At 38.9% G+C, this 17,941-nt stretch overlaps 3 protein-coding genes across 6 annotated transcripts in view; all 3 read right to left on the bottom strand.

Moving 5' to 3' along the window:
- The window catches only part of ncoa1 (nuclear receptor coactivator 1), a 101,534-nt gene extending 100,922 nt beyond the window's left edge, over positions 1–612 (bottom strand). The window contains exons 1-2 of one of the 2 annotated variants that reach the window (XM_085382917.1): positions 462–612; positions 12–63 (exon numbers count right to left, since the gene is read on the bottom strand). The gene's annotated coding sequence lies outside the window, so the exon portion shown is untranslated. The remainder of the gene's footprint in view (positions 1–11; positions 64–461) is intronic. The other variant, XM_085382916.1, reaches the window with a different exon arrangement.
- A 5,079-nt stretch (positions 613–5,691) lies between these two features.
- On the bottom strand, positions 5,692–7,305 carry ptrhd1 (peptidyl-tRNA hydrolase domain containing 1). The gene is made up of 2 exons (XM_085383212.1): positions 7,069–7,305; positions 5,692–6,164 (listed from the first exon to the last, which is right to left on the bottom strand). Exons 1-2 carry the CDS (start codon positions 7,276–7,278, stop codon positions 5,994–5,996), a joined length of 381 nt encoding a protein of 126 aa, XP_085239338.1. The 5' UTR covers positions 7,279–7,305; the 3' UTR covers positions 5,692–5,993.
- Positions 7,306–8,612: 1,307 nt separating this feature from the next.
- fam184ab (family with sequence similarity 184 member Ab) overlaps positions 8,613–17,941 on the bottom strand; it is a 221,781-nt gene continuing 212,452 nt past the window's right edge. For all 3 annotated transcript variants that reach the window (XM_085382213.1, XM_085382215.1, XM_085382214.1), the window contains one exon: positions 8,613–9,641. In XM_085382213.1, the coding sequence (XP_085238339.1) occupies positions 9,560–9,641 (82 nt within the window). In that variant the 3' untranslated portion in view covers positions 8,613–9,559. The remainder of the gene's footprint in view (positions 9,642–17,941) is intronic.

Raw genomic sequence — 17,941 nt, 5'->3', positions numbered from 1 at the left:
GCGATGCTTACCTGTTCAGCCGTCCGTTCAGCTTGCAAACACTGAGACCTTGCTTCACGCTGGCTGATTAATTCCCAGGCAAACAAAAGAGTCAGTTTAGACTGTGTGCAAAGCAAGCCAGTTAGCTAACTTGGCTGACCAGCTTAACTTGCAGCTTGCTGGCGACCAGGATGGTCAGATGTCTGACTTTTTTATCCACTCTCACTTTGCACAGATAAATCTGCGCTTAACTGTGGCCACCATGTTATAAACACACTCAGGTTAAGATGGGTGACCGGGGGAGTTGTATGTTAGCTGGCTCGCTATCAATTTAACGTCAGCTTATGTTGACAAACAAGCCTGCGTGCTTAAAATCACACACACACCACTCTGAGCCAGCTAACGCCAGGTTGCTAGCACGGTTAGCTTAGCCAGCTAAGTAGCTCCGCTAAATCCAAACCTCGCTCCGAAAATCCGCTCACCTCGCGTGCGACTTGTGTCCCGTCAGCAGCAGCAAACCGTAAGTAACTCCGAGAACCACTTGCGAAAGGTTTCTGCGTTTCAATGACGGCGCACTTGCTTTTGCTAGCCCGAGTTATCGCTTTGGTCTCTGCTCTCCGCCATTTCCAATCGCTCAACACAAACAAACAGGGCTGCTCGTGCGCGCGGAGCGTCGAGGCGCGCTCACGCCGAGGGCAGCGGGCAGACGCTTCCACAGTGCTGACAGAGGGGAGACCCGACTGTTGATTACATGTGATTAATGTGTCGCATGTGTCAGGGTGAATGTGCAGACATACAGCGTGTATTTAGCCACACCGCACCGAGTGACTGGAGGAGGGTGAGCACTGATGCTTTCTGGAAACTATTAGGCCTCCTAAATCCAGATGCCGTACACGCACTGTGCAAAATCCCTGATGTGTCATATATCTCGCCAGGGCGTTTTCAAGAAAACATGGTTTGGGAAGGGCAGGTAGAAAACATTGGGTCTCCTACAGAAAGCTGCACCAAGGCGAGAGAGTTCAAGCGTCATGGAATCTGGGAGTCACAAGTGATGGAAAGCTGGAGTGTGAGATAGATCTGCAGATTGGTACCTGTCAGGATTCTCAAGCAGTCATCATGGCAAAGAGATGAGTCGGATCTGGTTCGATGGACTGACTGATGGATGTCATTGATTTTCAGGTTCATGTGCAGCTCTGTGCTGTGTTTACAGAAAGTAGTACATTAAATACTTTGTACATACACCAGTATAACTCTCCAGGTTAAGGAGGTGACCACTATGCTACAAGCTGGGAATTTTGCCCTTCCCCTGCTCTCTTCCACCTTTCCTGATAACCCTCAAAGGTGAAAAAAAAAATTGGTGAAAATGCTAAAGTTTTATCATCAAAATGTAGTTAAAGTTTAACAGTCTTTATTCAGATTCATACATGCAATTTTAGTGAATCCTATATTTTGATTTATCAGTATGTACATCACTCTAATTGTTTTGAAATTAATTATGAATTTCTTATATACCGATATACGGTTTTATTTTAATAATATAACTTCACCAATTCAGTGTATTAGTGGAGTTATACAAATAATAGGTAACTAAAGTTGGTATGTACGGTATACAGTACCAAGAACCATATCTGCATCCAAAATCGGGTGTAGTTGAAGTAGAAAGGTGTCAAATTACTTAAAATACAGGTACATTAAAACTGTACTCAACAGTTTACTCATAAAGCACCGTTTCAGCAAAAGAAAAAGTAATCTGAAGGTGTTTTATACTGTACAGAGAAAGACCCAATGAACAGACAGTCCCCTCAGCAAGCATTTGGCAATGATGGGAGGAAGAAAAAAAATCTGCAAACAGATTTACTATAAAAAAAAATGTCAGATTTAGAAAAGAATAAATAAATAAATTAGGCAGTTAAATTTATCATAAGAAAAAAAACTTTACAAATTGACAGTATTTTTCACACATTTACAGGAAAAAAAACAGGCAAATGTATGAAAAAATGGTAAATTTAAGAGATATATGTAAAGGGTAAAATCAGGTCAATTTCTTAAAAAAAATTACCAAAAGAAATACTGAGATAAAAGCTGACAGTCAAGAAGAAATAAACACTATGTGACAAAAAACTCTCAAATATATAAATGAAAAGTTAGAAAACAGCATTTTAGTGAAGGAGCCATACAAAGTTAATCACTTATTTGAGCTCCACTAATCAATAACTGATCGTAAATGTTGCTGGAAAACAGCGACACGTTTTCTTTGTTATCATTGAGGTTATCAGCAAACTGCATTTCCAATCTGGACTCCACTGGTCACTAAAAGTGCAACAGGAACACAACACACTGCGTACACGTTCAGTAATATGTATGGGTCGATGCCACCCCAACCCCCCTTCAGCACCGCTTCTGTTTTTGGTTCATTTGAACCAGATGACGGAGTTGCCCAACAAGTGAAAAATCACTGTAAGCATCTGCAGAAGCAGATCTGATTTGTCATTTGGCATCTTTAACTTAATTTTATATAAATGCTGATCATTATTTTGCTTTCGTTTCCACTCACATGAAAACACTGTCACAGAGACGTGCACGGACTTTGCTCTGTCAGAGCTCGCAGTTCATCTTCTGCTGTTTTCTGGCAAGTTTTGGAAACCACTGAGGCCAAATTTATAAATATAGCGTATATCCTCATCTCTATAAACTAACGCAGCAGCACAACACTCATCTGTTAAGTGTGCCTGTCATCCTGCCGCTCCTTTGAACTCTGGATGTTATGATAAAATTACAGTAGCGTGTTTAAGGCAGCATATTCTGGGAAATACACTGAAGTAATTACATTGTGTGTAATATGTTGATTGGTCACTCGCATACTTCAGAGTGCTTTTACTTCAGAGTTCAAGGTTATGAGTTATGAAAGCAGGCGTTTGGACACATGGAGTTCTAGACGTGGGATTTATTGTTGTTTATCTGTCTTTTATTGCCTTTTTCAAATTTAATAATGCCTGTTAAATGCCTCTTTACAGCGTGCCTGAAAGTAGTGGTGAAATCTGAAGATGAGTCACGCCTGGATTAAAACCATTTTTGTTATGCATTTACAGCCCAAGTTTATAATGTAAATGATCTACAGTTAATTTACTACTGCTGTGCTCGCAGTCGGCTCGATTCCAAGTTATTCTTCCTTTTTTTTAACGTCATGGCTGAGATCCCTGTTAGGAAAGAAAACAGGTTCTAAAATATCCAGTGTCAAGCTTGATAGCCTCTCAGTGAAGCATAAATAAAAACAACTGACAGTGCGGCGCTAGCATGAATTATTTCTGAGTCTTTTTGGATAAAACTGCACGCAGAGAGAAAGCGTATGTTTATGAACATCACAAACATCTGAAGTTTGTGTTAACACAACAGCAAAAAGAGCAGCTGAGAGGCTCTGCAGCAACTTTTGGTTTCTCTCAGACCTCTAGTTTATTGTCAGAGTGACTCAGTTAAGAGTTATTGTGAGCTTCTGACCACTTCTACATGTACTTTATGAGTGAAAACGCTAAGTTTGAACTGTACATTGTGTACAGGGTCAGAGGTGGACGGTTAGCGGTAGCTATTAACTGTCCTGCAGCTGCTCAGTTTCTGCATTGCCTGTATCAGATAAAAATATTTTAATTACTTTTTAAAAATGGTTGAAGTTCATTTTCTAATGATGTTCTATTGATGTTATTACGGGGATGTTATTAGGTCCATCGTCTACTTCTGCAGGTTGGAAAAACAGTAAACAGACGTGGGATAAGAAACAGGAGCGTATTCAAAATGAGAAATTACTTGATGTAAATATAATTTTTTTTACATTTTAATTTCTGCAGTTTTCAGGTGAGGAGTCTACAGTGTCCAAGGCTCAAGTGTTCTTTTTCTCTTTTGTCATCCATGAGGTTTGGCTCTTATTCGTCACCAGAGATGGGCAGTAACACATAATCTGATTACTTTTTTGAAGTAATGAGTAAAGTAATTGGATTACTGTTACTTTCCTGTAAGCACGCTGTGTTACTGCGTTACTAAACCGTGATTTTGCTTGCGAGAGTGTCTCAAATGATGTATGAGTGTGCGACGTCCGTGGCAGCAACAGACACCTGTGCAGATCAACGATGCATAATATGGAGTGCAGGAGAGAGTACGACCACGCAGCGTTTTAAGTGTGTACTGACATTACTTTGAGTTTGATTCGGTAAACAGTTACAAAAACATTAGCGTCCACTGTACACTCTGGAAGGGAAGAAACTAAGTAATAAAGTAATTAATTACTTTTGAAAATAGGCAATCGATAAGTAACTGGATTACTTTCTTGGAGAAGTAATCGGTAATTAGTAACTAATTACTATTTTTAAGTAACTTGACCAACACTGTTGGTTACACTGGGCGAGACGGTCAGCATGGAGTTCACTGTCAGCGTTTGGCAGCACACTGGCTGATGAAACTTTACAGACAGCTTTGAAGTAACGTATAAATCTAAAGGCAGCAGACATTTACTTAATTTCTTACTTAGTATAGAACATAAAAACAACTAAAACAAACAAGAAAAATATAGTTGTTTTTTTCAAATTTATAACAAAAATGTCAGAAAAAATCTAAATGTATAGAAAAAAAATCTACAATCAAAAGATTCACATTTCTGAGAAAAGAAATCTCAAATTCAGTGGTAAAATATTACAAATTTACAAGAAAAAAGGGCAAATTTCTGAGAGTCCTTTTTAAAGCTTCAGCTTTGTGTGTCAAGATTTGCTGGATCTCATTTGTGATTTCCAGTAATAATAATAATCATTTTAAAAGAAGCCAGGCTTTGTGGGACAATTTTATAGAGAAAATTTATATTAATTTCTTTTAAAAAAAAAAACCTTTATGCTTGCATTTATTTCTGTGTGAGGTTCCAAGTTATTCAATGTGTTTATTATAAAATGCAAGTGACTGATTATGGGGGAAAAAACAATCAAAAAATCGAATTCATATTAAAACAACTTACCTGAAATGGTCATTTTTATTTAGTTTCATACGTTTTTGTTTCTGGTATCCATTAGACTGAAATAAACAGATTAAAACTCAGGCCAGAAAGAAACAGGCTTTCAGATCGTTTTTAAACGATTAAAGGAAATTCTATGATATTATGAGACGGCTCCAGGAAATTATGAAAGCACTTGTTGCTACTTTCTCATATTTAATCAATCAAATAACTGCAAGAGAAATAAACTGACCTGCAGTGTGTACAGAGAGGTTGATTCAGAGTTGCTTAATCTTGCTACAATGACTCATTAACAATGAACAGGTAGTGCAGGGCCTCATAGAAGTAAAGTGTGATTGGACACACACTCTGAACCTTATCGGCTCATTAAATGTGAGCTGATAACTTGGCCAGCTGTTAGGTCAGTTTATAGATTAAGCAGATGAGATAAATTTAAATTCTTGGATTCTTTCTTCTTCTGTTTCTTTTTTAAATCCCAGGCTCTTTGGTGACTTGAGGACTCTGACTTTTACCCGGTAACATCTGGGATGGGCTCCAGTTGTGACATGAATTTAGATAAAAGAGTGTAAAACAGATAAATATTGTTCAAATCTTCCGGTGAAACATCAGCTGGCAAGAGCTCCAGTTATAAAACAGTGCAGGCATGTAAATCCACACTCATCAGTATAGCGGCATAAATTTCATCTTCAAACAGAGGATTCACAATATGATAACATACACCTGAGTTACACTGCATTAAACAGGAATGGTTTATTTAGATGAGCAATGAGAACCAGCTGGGGGTGAGATAAGGGACTTTTGTTGGCGTCTCATTTTGCTTTTACATCACAAACGAATGAACACAGCTTTTGTATTTTGTAAAACATCAGAACAAATAAACCCAGATTAGCAGACAGTATTTCAGATTTTAATTCTGGACAGAAAAGGGTGCAGTGCCCACTGTCCATTTTGCAGACTGCAATTTAAAATAAAAACGAGTGTCCGGATGGAGAGTGTCTCAGCGAGGCGGCGGTGTTTGGAGGGGAAGTCATTTGAAGAGTTTGAACTTGCGCATCAGTGGCTGGACAGTCTCTTTTGGATACGGCTTCAGGGCTAAACACGTGGGGATGTTCTCAGGCTGTTCGATCCAAAGCTTGTGGGAGACACCAGCCTGCGTCAGAGACTCAGACAGACCAGAGAGGGCAGCCTCGTCTGGAGCCTGGAGACAAAAAAAGCATACTCTCACTGATGACTGCAACAGATTCCTGCAATGAAGGACAGAGTTCTGGGAACAAAACACTGCAGGTCTGTCCAAACAAGAGGCTGAGACAGTACATCTATTTCTATATGCACCACTTTGTTTGTCCTAACAGGCTTTGGTGGGTTTAATAAAGCAGCCCAGTAAAAACAATAGACAACAGCTGTTAAGAGTAATACACCAGCACAATGCTTTCCTTTTAAATGTAAAGGGGAACATCTTGAAAGCTGAAAACAGGCAAAATGAAAGACACCCCTTGCCAGTCTCTTAAAAATGTAATATCATATTATGTTTATAGGGAATAAATCAGCACTCTGACACTTCTTTTAAAAGTGAAGTGCAATTTAAAAATATATATATTTTAATTGAAAAACTGGGAGAAGTTAATAATAACACAACACACTGTAAAGCCTCCTATTGGGCCGAAGTGGACCTTTCACTGGCTTTGGCCTCTGTGTTTGACAGCCCTGCTTCTGAGGAGAAAAATCTCTTATTGCGAACTTCTACTTGAAATTACAGACTTTAAAAGTCTAATGAATTACAGGGAAAATGTATCTGCTAGCGCATAATTTATCACCGTATCGTAATGTGTAGGACTGGTCTTTTAATTCGGCGCTCAGCTTGATCACTCTGATATTATTATTTGTTAAAATGAAGGGTTTTAAATGCTGCTAGAGAAGCAATGACTGTGAATAATAGCCATAAATCGATATTATATAGAAATTTACTGCTGCTGCTGATTTCAAATAAGAATGTCGACTTATAACATCTCCGTATTTAATCTGTATCGGGCGATGAACCCGCAATATGCTCCAAGAAGCTAAAGTAGCGAATTTCTGAACAGAGTTTGGCACGGCTGTCTTACCCCCAGCACCACCTTGTGCATGGAGTCCAGCTCGGACAGGTAGCGCTGTGTGTCCGGATCTCCGTAGTGCAGGTGGATGGCGGCGGTAGCGGCGTGGCAGGCCTGAGTTATCACGGCCCCCAGGGGCCAGGACAGTTTATGAACCAGATCCGAGCGGACCACTACGTACTGGACCAGCCGGCCGGGAGACCCGGCTCCTGACGCCGCCATCTTTAGCCCGGACAGGAACTCATGCTCTGTTTATTTTCCGGGTCAAACTGTTAATAACGTGTTATGAGCAGCACTACCGCCCTCTAGCGGTCACTGTTAAGACTCCATAGTGTAGCAGCCTGTTCGTTTGGTATATGTAAGATTCTATGGTATTTATGATTGCATTAACAAGGAAACAGCTGGGTAAACACCACAGATTTTTCCCCTTTTCTACCACACCTTATATTTCTTATTTTTCCACTTTATTTTCACCTTCTTTCTTCTCTCTAAACATAAATCATAATCCTACTCATCATAAATATATATTTATAAAAACACTACAAACCATTTTATCTGTATACATATAAGAATGTGTTCTTCCTTCACCTTATCCCATTTATTTGTCCATCAAATTTCAAATGCATATACAACTGTCTGCAGATGAGCTCACGTAAATTGTGTCAATTACTTCTGTAAATAGTAAAGCCTCCTGTGATTTGATCAATTTAGCAGAAATTCAAGCTGCCAAAAACAAAATTCATAGAAACATGTTTAAGTAATAAATGATTTTAAATAACTAAGTAGATTTGGGAGCACAGGAGGACAGTAGCTACTTCTACTGACTGTTGGGAAGTTTTTGATGAACAGCCTCATTTTAAAGCGATGTTTGGCACAGCTGCATCATAAAGCCCATAAAGCTGCTCTGCTGATGATGTGATCTCATATCTCCAGTGAGCACAACAGTGTTCAAGACAACCTTTACGTCTACTTTTAATTTCTACTGAAAAGTATTTGTCTGTAGAGTCCTGCCCCCAGCATGAGGGAGTGTGTTGTGTTGTTAGACCAAACAACGCAATGCATACATGTTAGGATAAATCTGTGTCTAGGCTTTGGAGCACAGTGTAAGGGTGTGAGGGTGGGCTCCAGGAGGAGCAGGATAAACACTCGCGGGTGTGTTGTTGACAGCTGTGTTGTTCATAGTGAGTTATTTAAGATGCGCAAACCTTCTGCCCCAGTGCAGCACAAGCTCTTAATGAAGCAGTCGTTCCACACGTCACATTGAACTGACATGTCGTTAAAATGAAGCTCTGAACTGAGGATGTCTCATTCGCTTTATAACTCGTTGCCTCGACTCCTCGCCTCTCTTCCTTTCACCCCAATCAGCCCTGTGTATTTAGAGTACCGTCTCTTCCTCTGCTTTTCCATCTGTTTCCCCTCACTCCTGTATTAATTCAACAAAAACTAAAAGCTTTTGTTTTCTTTTTTTATACCTCATAACAAAATAAGTTAACTTCAATAATGGAAAAAAAACCCACAAATCACCAGTTCATTAAAAAAAGACAAGCAAACGCCAGTAAATGTCACAATAATAATTTATTAAGCATACACATTATAATATAAATATAAAATATGCTATTTTTGATTTTAAAATTGGTGAGACATCATTATATCTGTGTTGAGACAGACGACCATACAAACAGGTTTTAATATTCTACCAAAATCGGCTGAAACTTCTATGCAGCTGTAACAAACTCGCCATGATGGTGCCGTCCTAAAATCAGAGCCTGTATTCACGGAGCACGCCAGAGAAGTGTAACTGATCTAGGATCAGGTCCGAAGTTAATGTCACCATAAATGAGGAGGCGAACTGGTCTTAGATCAGCCCTCCTAGTCTAAGATGCTGTATGCAGTGGGGCCCACGTACAAAGAGAGCACAATTACCTACCGTATAATTCTTTATATATAGTTCTTACTGTAGTCCAACAATGGCAATTAGCAGCATGAAAATGCACCACTCATATTTTATTCTAGTTCCAAGAAACTGCAAAATAAGTCGAAGAGTAAAGGAATGAAATAAACATCAAACATACGGATGATCATTGTCACTGTACTACGAGAGAAACTCCTCCACAGTGAAACAATCAGAGAGAATCAAACAATCAAATCAGATCGGAGCGATGACATTTGATGTCGCGGTCGGGTTCAATTCACTTTGGTCTCGGTCAACGGCAGGAAGTGGAAAATCGTGGCGTTTCTCCCAGAAGTGGAAATCAGCGACATCAGGTTCTGTGCGTTTGATCGACACGTCGAGGAGAAGCGATTCTCAAACCAGGATTTACAGTTTCGGTCGACTGATTCCAAAGTGGATTGATCCCCGAACCGATCAATGACGATAAATAACAAATAGTTTGAAGATTTTTTCCAGTTTTTTGTTTGTTTTTTTTCATCGGTTTTTTCTTTTTCTTTTTTTTAAAAGTTCGGTTGACATGCTGAATCGTTGTGTTTGCAGGTCTGTGGTCGATCAAAAGGAAAAGTATTGGGCGAACCACTCCTGGCGCTGAGCGTCCGGGGAGTCGATGGCAGAGTCCTTTGTTTCAGGAGGGCTTCAGGACGGACACACACAAACAGAAAGTTAAGGAAAGAGAAGTGAGAGGCTGATCGCTCAGCTCGTTTAGTCTTAAACATAAAGGGGTGAAAAGCACAAGCTTCACTTTAACGCTCTCCGATTTTTTCACACCGAAAGTCGATGTGTTTTTATAATAATCCAACTTTAGCCTCAAATGATGACTTTCTGATTGAAAAGAAAATGATGCTCTAATGCTTTCATCTCTCAGGAAAATATAGGTTCAGCTGAGCGGCCTTCCTCCAGCGAAGCTCCACAATCTGATCCAAAGCTAAAAACCTTTTTCCTTTTTTGCCTCCAAAATCAAAAACAAACATTCACACTCTGTTGATATTAACATGCAGAAAGAGCGGGGGACACACATTAACAACTGTGTGGAAGATGTTTGTTTTAGTACTTCGTCCGGTCTAAATACTGAAATAAATCAAACTGAGCTCTGCATCTAAAACATCAGTGACTGTGTGGTTTTGTGGAGGTTCATGCGAGACACGGTGTAGATGTTAATTTTGGACGTATTTTCCTAACTATTACAATAAATAGCCCAAAGCAGCCTCTGTGTTAGTTTGTGAACATGAGCTAGTGACGGAGCATTACCAAAGCCGATCTAACCCTACATGTAACGGGATGCCCGCCTGTGCACATGTCTTCATTGTAACCAGTGATGTAACAGATGAGTTCAGCCAGTTCTTTAGTTACCACATTCCCTCCTTCCTATTGGTTGTTGTGTCGCCTGATCCTGACTTCTCCTGCTGTGTCCAATACTACGTGTGTTTTTATGTGTGTTATTTTCACTGCAGTGGCAGATTGTCGTTTACATGTTTGTTTTTAGAAAATAAAATTATTTAGACAGAAAGATAAGGGGGAATTCTGTTTCTCCTCAGACAGACCAGCTAAACTTTTTTACTATCATGAATCAATAATCATTAATATTACTGTTAATTTAGCTGTTTGTGTGTCTACCTCTGATGCTTTGAGAAAATGTAACTGGGGTTTTGACCTTTTTCCACACTCCACTGGTGTTTTTGTGTGATTTAAGTTTGAAATCTGAGCGTTTGAATGTGTAATTTTCTTTTCTGTCCACAGGGGGCAGCATAACCACAAGATTCAAGATGAGCCACGCCAGTGTTTGTCCTTCTCCGCTCTCCATTACAGCTGATTGAATGACTACTCTCCTGTGCAGCCTTTGGAAAGTAACCACGCGCAATGTTTTATCTCTAAGTAAAGGTTTAGTGAAGTTCACACAGTCCTTTGAAGTGAATAGATCTTTTAAAGAGTATTCCCCGTTTAGCAAAACTGTTAAAAACACATGGCTGTAGCAGCGCCGTCCCTCATCACCATGAGAACGGTTTAATTTGGCTCCTCAAAAAATCATATCACGATGCTGCTGCAGTAAATCATCACTAGAGCCTCAAAACAGCTGAAAATAGTTACAAAAATGGAACAATTTCATCCTGTCTGAATAAGATTTTCTGATAGACCTTAAAAGCTATTTTTTTTGGATGTTATTTGCCTTTAGATGCTTCAATAATGTAGAGATCTGGGCTCAGGGGAGGCCAGTCCATGACCGATAGAGTTTATTATGTTGTTCTATCCAGGATTGCTTTGACTGCAGTGGGATCACTGTCATGCAAAACGAAATTTTGTAATGTTTGGCAAACTGTTATTTTTTGGGCATTTTATAGATTCATTAAAAGAAATATAAAGAAAGGGAACAATTATGTATTTTAGTGACAGGCTACTAGTAACAAAGTGTCTAAAGACACAATTTAAAATGGGTTCTTTGCTTGTCATGTGCACACACTGGTTTATCTCTTGAGTTTTTTTTATTCATTTATTGAATTTTATTGTTTTATTTATATTTTGATATTGCTAGGGATGATGCAATGATCGGGGACCATTCTTAATTTCGTTGTTCTCGTGACAATGACAATAAAGTTTCTGATTCTGATTCTGAGTTGATGGTTTTTTATGCTTGAATGATTCATAGATCAGTAACAAACAAAAACCATTTTTTGAAGCAAATAACGAGAAATGAAAATGGCTTTTGCATCTTTTTTTTTTACCTATTCATGCTTGTCTGGATGAAAAAACAACAACGTGATGCTTCCCCACTTCACTGCCTGTTATTGTATGGCTACTACACCATATTTGAAAACTAGGCACCAAAGTTAAAACTACATTCTGAAACTGTAATACTTTTAAACTTCAAACAGCTATTGGACTGAATTGGAGGTTTTTGTGTGTCTCTGTTTTCTTCCGCATCTTAAAGGGAAGTACAGATTCAGTTGAGCAGATTCAAAGCTCTGAAGCCTTTGTTTTTTAAAAGATACAATTATTTGTCTTGAAATCAAAGTTTCACACAGGAGTTTGGACACAGCTCTGCATCTATAATATTAGTAATTGTGTGGATGAGTGTTTATGCAAGATATGGTGTAGACGTTAAATTCTGAATTCTTTGGAAGTATTTGAGTTTAACAAAAAATAAAAAGCCCAAAGCACCCTTTGTGTTGCTTTGTGAACACGAAATTGTGATGGACCATTAAGAAGGAAAATCTAACCCTAGAAGTAACAGGGTAACTGTCTGTGAAACGCACAAACTGTCATGTAATGCACTTTCTATGAAAATGTCACAACATTTGCTTCTTCCTATTTTTGTGTCTCTGAAGCACTTCCAATGTTTCTACCGCCCTGCGATGCATTTTAATCCTACGGCTGTGTTCACATTATAAAGGATGGGTGTAGCCACTGTGGCATCACCCATTGGCTAGTAAAGTCCGATTAAAGAAGCCTAAAGTTGTTTACGCTAATGCTTATTAATCATTGTGATTAAAAAGCCTCCTCTCTGACTCTAATATTGACCACAGTTCACAAAACAAGGTTAACATCATTTCCAGTATGACCTTAACATTGAATTATTCTTTATACTATTTATTTTTTGTTACTCTCTCACTGATAAATTCAAAACTGCTGCAAAACAGTAGCCAGAAATGCACAAAATGAACCGATGGGACTGAACAGGCCAATCACAAGCTGTGGGTTGCGTCGATTCGATGTTTAATAGCTTTTTTTTAAAATGAGGGGCAGGTTTTGGTGTAGGATTCCCGCTGAAACACAACTTGGGGATTAAGCTCAACTTTTCAGATTCTTAAGCTTTGTGCATCTTTTATATTGTCTTTGTCACATTTTAAAAGAGCACTGATGGGCTGAGCTTGGTGAGTATATGTGTGTTAAAATACTTTAAGAGGTTAGTTTCCTCAGCAGGTAACTCTATAACACTAAATTACTTTAAATTGGCATTATCCAATGATTTAAAGTCTATTCTTTTCCAGGAGAATGCCAATCGCGGCTGGAATTTATATGATCTAATCAAGCTGCAGTTCCTTCCTGACTCACGTCCTCAGAGGGGAAACACACCGTTCCCCAAAGTTTGAACTAATTAGTGTGTGCATCTATTAAAAACAAACACCTATCGGAGCCACTTCTGTTTCTTAATGGGCTACTTCTTAAACAAACAGTCCCATAACCCCGGGGCGATGCTAAAATTTTACGAGGGTATTTTTTTGTTATTTTACTTTCTCCCAAAAAGACCTCCCTTATATTTGCTTAGCCTAATAAATCTTGTTTATGCTGCGCACAGTCACAGTGCAGACTCAAGGCGTTCTGTTTTACCACAAATTCATAAAATATTCATGTTAATGTATAATTTGTGCTCACGGTCATCTCATATTAAACACCCTCAGAGTCTGTATTCTCAGTGTGTGCACTGACTGACAGAATCACGAGGCGATCAGAGGATTTTAAAGATAATTTTCAGGAAGCTTTGATGCAGGAAGTGCAGCTTTCTGTTCGCAAGAAGAAAAGGAGAAAAGAGAGGTGAAATGTGGTGGCATGAAACCGTGAGCAGAGAAGCTGGATGACTTGCAGGAGCAGGGCAGGAAATACGATGGAGAGGAGATGAAAAGAGATTGGCAGAGCATGAGAAGATGAATCAAGGTCAGAGGAAGAAGTAAGAAGAGCGAGAGGAGCGTATCAGATTGAAGGAGGGAGTCTATCCACTGTACGTGACAGCAGAGAGAGGATGTGGCCTCTCTTTGCATTTGCACAAATACTGGACATTGAGGGGGAAACAGAGGGCTAGAAACTCAGCAGGCTTTTACAAATGTGTGCACTTCACCTGCCTACCTTATTTTTTAAGGGATCAAGGTGCAGTCATATCATCTGCAGCTCAAGTGTTTAAGATTTGGTCTTTCAGTTGTACATTTCAATCATGTAGATCAGCGGTCCCCAACCCCCGGGCCTCGGACCGGTACCGGTCCGTGAGTCGTTTGGTACCGGGCCGCGAGAGTTGAGGCTCAGGTGTGAAATGTATGGTTTTCAGGGTTTTTATCAGTTTTCAGCGTTATTTTGTTATCGTTTTTATCGTTTACTCGGTTTTCCTGGGTCTTTTCACTAGTTTTATTTTGTTGTATTTATCCGCGACACCTTAAAGGCCGGTCCGTGAAAATATTGTCGGGCATAAACCGGTGCGTGGCGCAAAAAAGGTTGGGGACCGCTGATGTAGATTACTTCAATTTGCATTGTTTGCACTTTGTTTACTTATCTATATGTTTATATCAAAACTATTTAATTTAAAATATAATTTTTTTTACTATACTTTTTACGATCCATCCATCCATTTTGTTCCACTTATCCAGTTCAGGGTCTTGCTGTAAGGTGACATTGCTGGCCATGACCTTTTAATATACTATGATATTTTAGGCCTTTTAAACAGCTTTAAAGAATCCCAGGACTGTATGAGTAAATGCACACGTTAGAACAGCTACCTGAAGACAGCTTATCTTTATTTTTATAAAGATAATAAGATCAGCTTATGTGAGAGCCAAAAGCTGAGACTTCAGTCTGCTCTAAAGGTTCATTCAGCTATTTTTTTTTCTATTCTTGAATCTGTATGATGTCAACAGATTACTAATATGGTCAAATCTGGCTGTGAGCACAGAAGCTGCACCCACGTTCTGTTTAAACTTTCTGTTTTTGAGGGGCAGCCATTGAGAAGAAAGCGGGCCTTGAAGGGGGAGGGGTCTAAAATGCCTTGTTTTAGAGAGTCATTGAACTGGCTTGGCGTCTCGTTGGCTCTGGTAAATGAGGATTATTATTGTTGCAGAGTTTTGTATTTCAGATTTTGATTTATATTATTGTGTTTTTGGTGCATGATACTTGATATTTTGTTTTTTCTTCTGGTGTTTTTCTCTTTAGTTCCTGTCGACATGATTGTCTTGATTCCTTTCAGCTGTTTCTTATTCCTCAACTGTTTCTAATCCCTCTAATTCTCCTACATTTATATGCAGCTTACTCCTGACTTTCTTGTTGTCTGTCTGATACGCGTCTATGAAGCTTGTTTTTATTTTATTTGTTTGGGGTTTTTGCTGTCCATACCCCAAAATTTAGGGTCATTAACCTAAAACACGTAACTTTGAGTTAGTCATCTTGAATTTAGGATTAGATTAGGATTAGTCTGGGACTTAAACATACCCAATTTAACACCATTAACAGGCTGTTATACATATTGCGTTCTATATTTTCCTATTAAACAGATCTTTGTTATGAATGTTCTGGATGTTTGTAGGCACAAAGATATCTCCTTCAGCCAAAACGGGTGCAAGCTGCAGTCTAATAACTACTCTTTACTGCTCTGATGTCTGACTTACTTCTTCTATACAAACTGAAGTCTATTTGAATAACGTTTATCAGGGTTAAACACGTAACGACTTATTGATTTAAAGAGGCCAGCATAGCAAATCGCTCAAGTGTAAGGAAAATGTTTACCATCACTCAAACTGTTTGTTAAGAACAAAGAGTGTGAAGAGTGAGAGCAGAGATAAATTGTACTATAGTCTGAAAACATTTCAAAGCCTCTAACACCTGACCTCATACTGTCATCGCCTTACTTTGTTGTGCATGTTAGAATGTGTGTTAGGGTACAGCTCTGGCAATGAGGAATAATAATGCGTGTGTGTGTGTGTGCTTGTGCAAGCATTTTAAATCAACAGAGGTTTGTCCCAAGCTTTTGCAAAGCAGCCACTGCGTCTTACTCGGCAGTACAACATGCAGCACAAAGGAAAGAAACCACTCACTCACACACATGCTGTAAACCTACATGCAACTACACCCCCCCCCCCCCCCCCCCATCCCGCCACCCCTCACACGCATACACACTGCATGTATTCATGTGAGAAGCATGTTGCATAATTTATCATCATATCAGTTCACACAGTTCGTCACAGCCACCAAAGCAGCGTTTACTGGAGCGTAGAGTAGAGCAGGATCAAAATAAGACACCACCACACACAGAGGGAGACGGTCCATAATAGCAAAAGACAATATCTACTTCAATACAAGTCTGCATTAAAAAAAACGTTTATTTACTTTTTACAAAAACGGTCGAGCCCATTTCGAGTCGAGTAAAAGTGCAACATGCTGAAATTTAGATGATGGTGAGGATGAAGAAAGAAACGTCACAGTGTGACACAAAACAACGACAAAAAAGACACAGTGGATAATAACAACAGGTAGTGTAAACGTCCTGAACTGAAAAGAAGAGAAAACAAAACCAAAAAAAAAAGAACATTCAGCATGCACACAGTTCAGACAGCAACATGTTCGGACTGATGGGAAAGAAAAGAAATCAAAAGTAAAAACATGCCCCTTTTGCATTCCAAGGCCATTCTTTGAAGCTTCAGTCGCACACGGGACTCTTGTGTTTATGTTGCCCTTTCCATATTATTCACTTCTATTTAAAGAGCTGCCAATGCCTCTGAGTTCAAACGTGCTGCAGCAGAAAGTAGTCGTGTCCTTTAATGTCGACTCAGGGTCAGCTGGTTTGTGATATAAACAGTAAAAACCTCAGGCCCTGAAAGGAGGCAGAAAATCATCTACAAGTCTTTTTGATTAACTGTTCGCCAAACCCTAACCCCGAGGAGAGAGGCTGTTATCAAAAACTATTAACGGTTATTATCACCAAAAAGTATGAAAGGACCAAACTGTCGTCATAGCTTAGCATTTATATGACTTAGGGTACTCCAGACGTTTAGGCTCTAGATGTCTTTGATGTAAAACTATCTACAATCCATAGTTAAATAGTTTGGACATTATTTCCACTTAAAAATCTAAATCAAGAAAAACAAAGTGGTGAGGATTTGATTGAACCTGGTTTGCTCTACTGTAAGCTGCAAACAGTAGCATGTCTGTTAGCTTATTAGCTTAAAATTAGCTTTTAAAAAGTAGCCCTGGTTACTTTAAAAGCCAAAAACATTACATCAACCATGCATTAAACAGTTTTTTCTATTGTTTTTTTCCCCAGTGGTTTAAAGTAGTAGGATTAAACTTGGTTTTCAAAAAAATAGCCCTTGCCTGACTCTCTCAGTTGTCTCTAACAGTCCTTTTTCTATTTGGGATGAATTTATCGCAGAAAAGTGTAAGAGCTTTATGCTAGCTTCCAACCTGCAGTATAACATAAATCTCACACAAGCACTCCATCAGGACGATAAAACCTGATGTGGCTCTAGATAGTACTTTGCTAGGGACAGCATTAGTGAAACAAGATTTGGGTTAAAACACCCCCTTGGTTGGAGTTGGGAGTGACCGCTTAATGTAACACCATAACACCTTGAATGCAACGAGCCATGCAGCAGTTTTTATCTCATCAGTTAATACTATGTACTATAATGCCAGTTCACCCTGAATGTCTGAAACATGTATACGATGCCTGGTTCTACTTCCTAATGATTTTTTATAGTATGGGACTGTCTCATTGTTGAGGATTTCAATTTAATATTTTAGGGCCTTTGCCTTGGAATATAAAGCACCTCCTCAAGGTTATACAGCTGTTGTGAATAGAAAGGTTTTATTCATTTCCAAGGAAAAAATTATAATATGTTGACTAAACCTTGGTTGAGTTTGTTTTTCTGTGTCACCTTTAATGTCTTTGCATTTAAACAATCTAACATCACTGTATCTGGAGAATACCATAGTATCCACCAATCACCTAACGCCAAATCTTTAAAATAACTGCCTGATTATGTGATGACTAATTTTGTTGCAGCTCTAGCACCTGCTAAATACATATATTTTAATCTTGTTCCAAACAGAGTCAAGTGGAAGCAACACCTGGCAGTTTAACCAGTGTGTTATCTTGATTAAACTAATAACAAAAACTGAGAAAATCAAGTAGCAACAGCTGATATTTAAGCCAAAAAACCAAAGTAATGATCTAAAAACAAGCAG

The sequence above is a fragment of the Rhamphochromis longiceps genome, linkage group LG15 (genome assembly GCF_057381845.1).
Source record: "Rhamphochromis longiceps isolate RC_006_pf linkage group LG15, R_longiceps_female_GT1.1, whole genome shotgun sequence".
Lineage (NCBI taxonomy): Eukaryota > Metazoa > Chordata > Actinopteri > Cichliformes > Cichlidae > Rhamphochromis > Rhamphochromis longiceps.
Note: the sequence above shows the minus strand (reverse complement) of the source record. Positions and strands in the feature narration are given on the sequence as shown.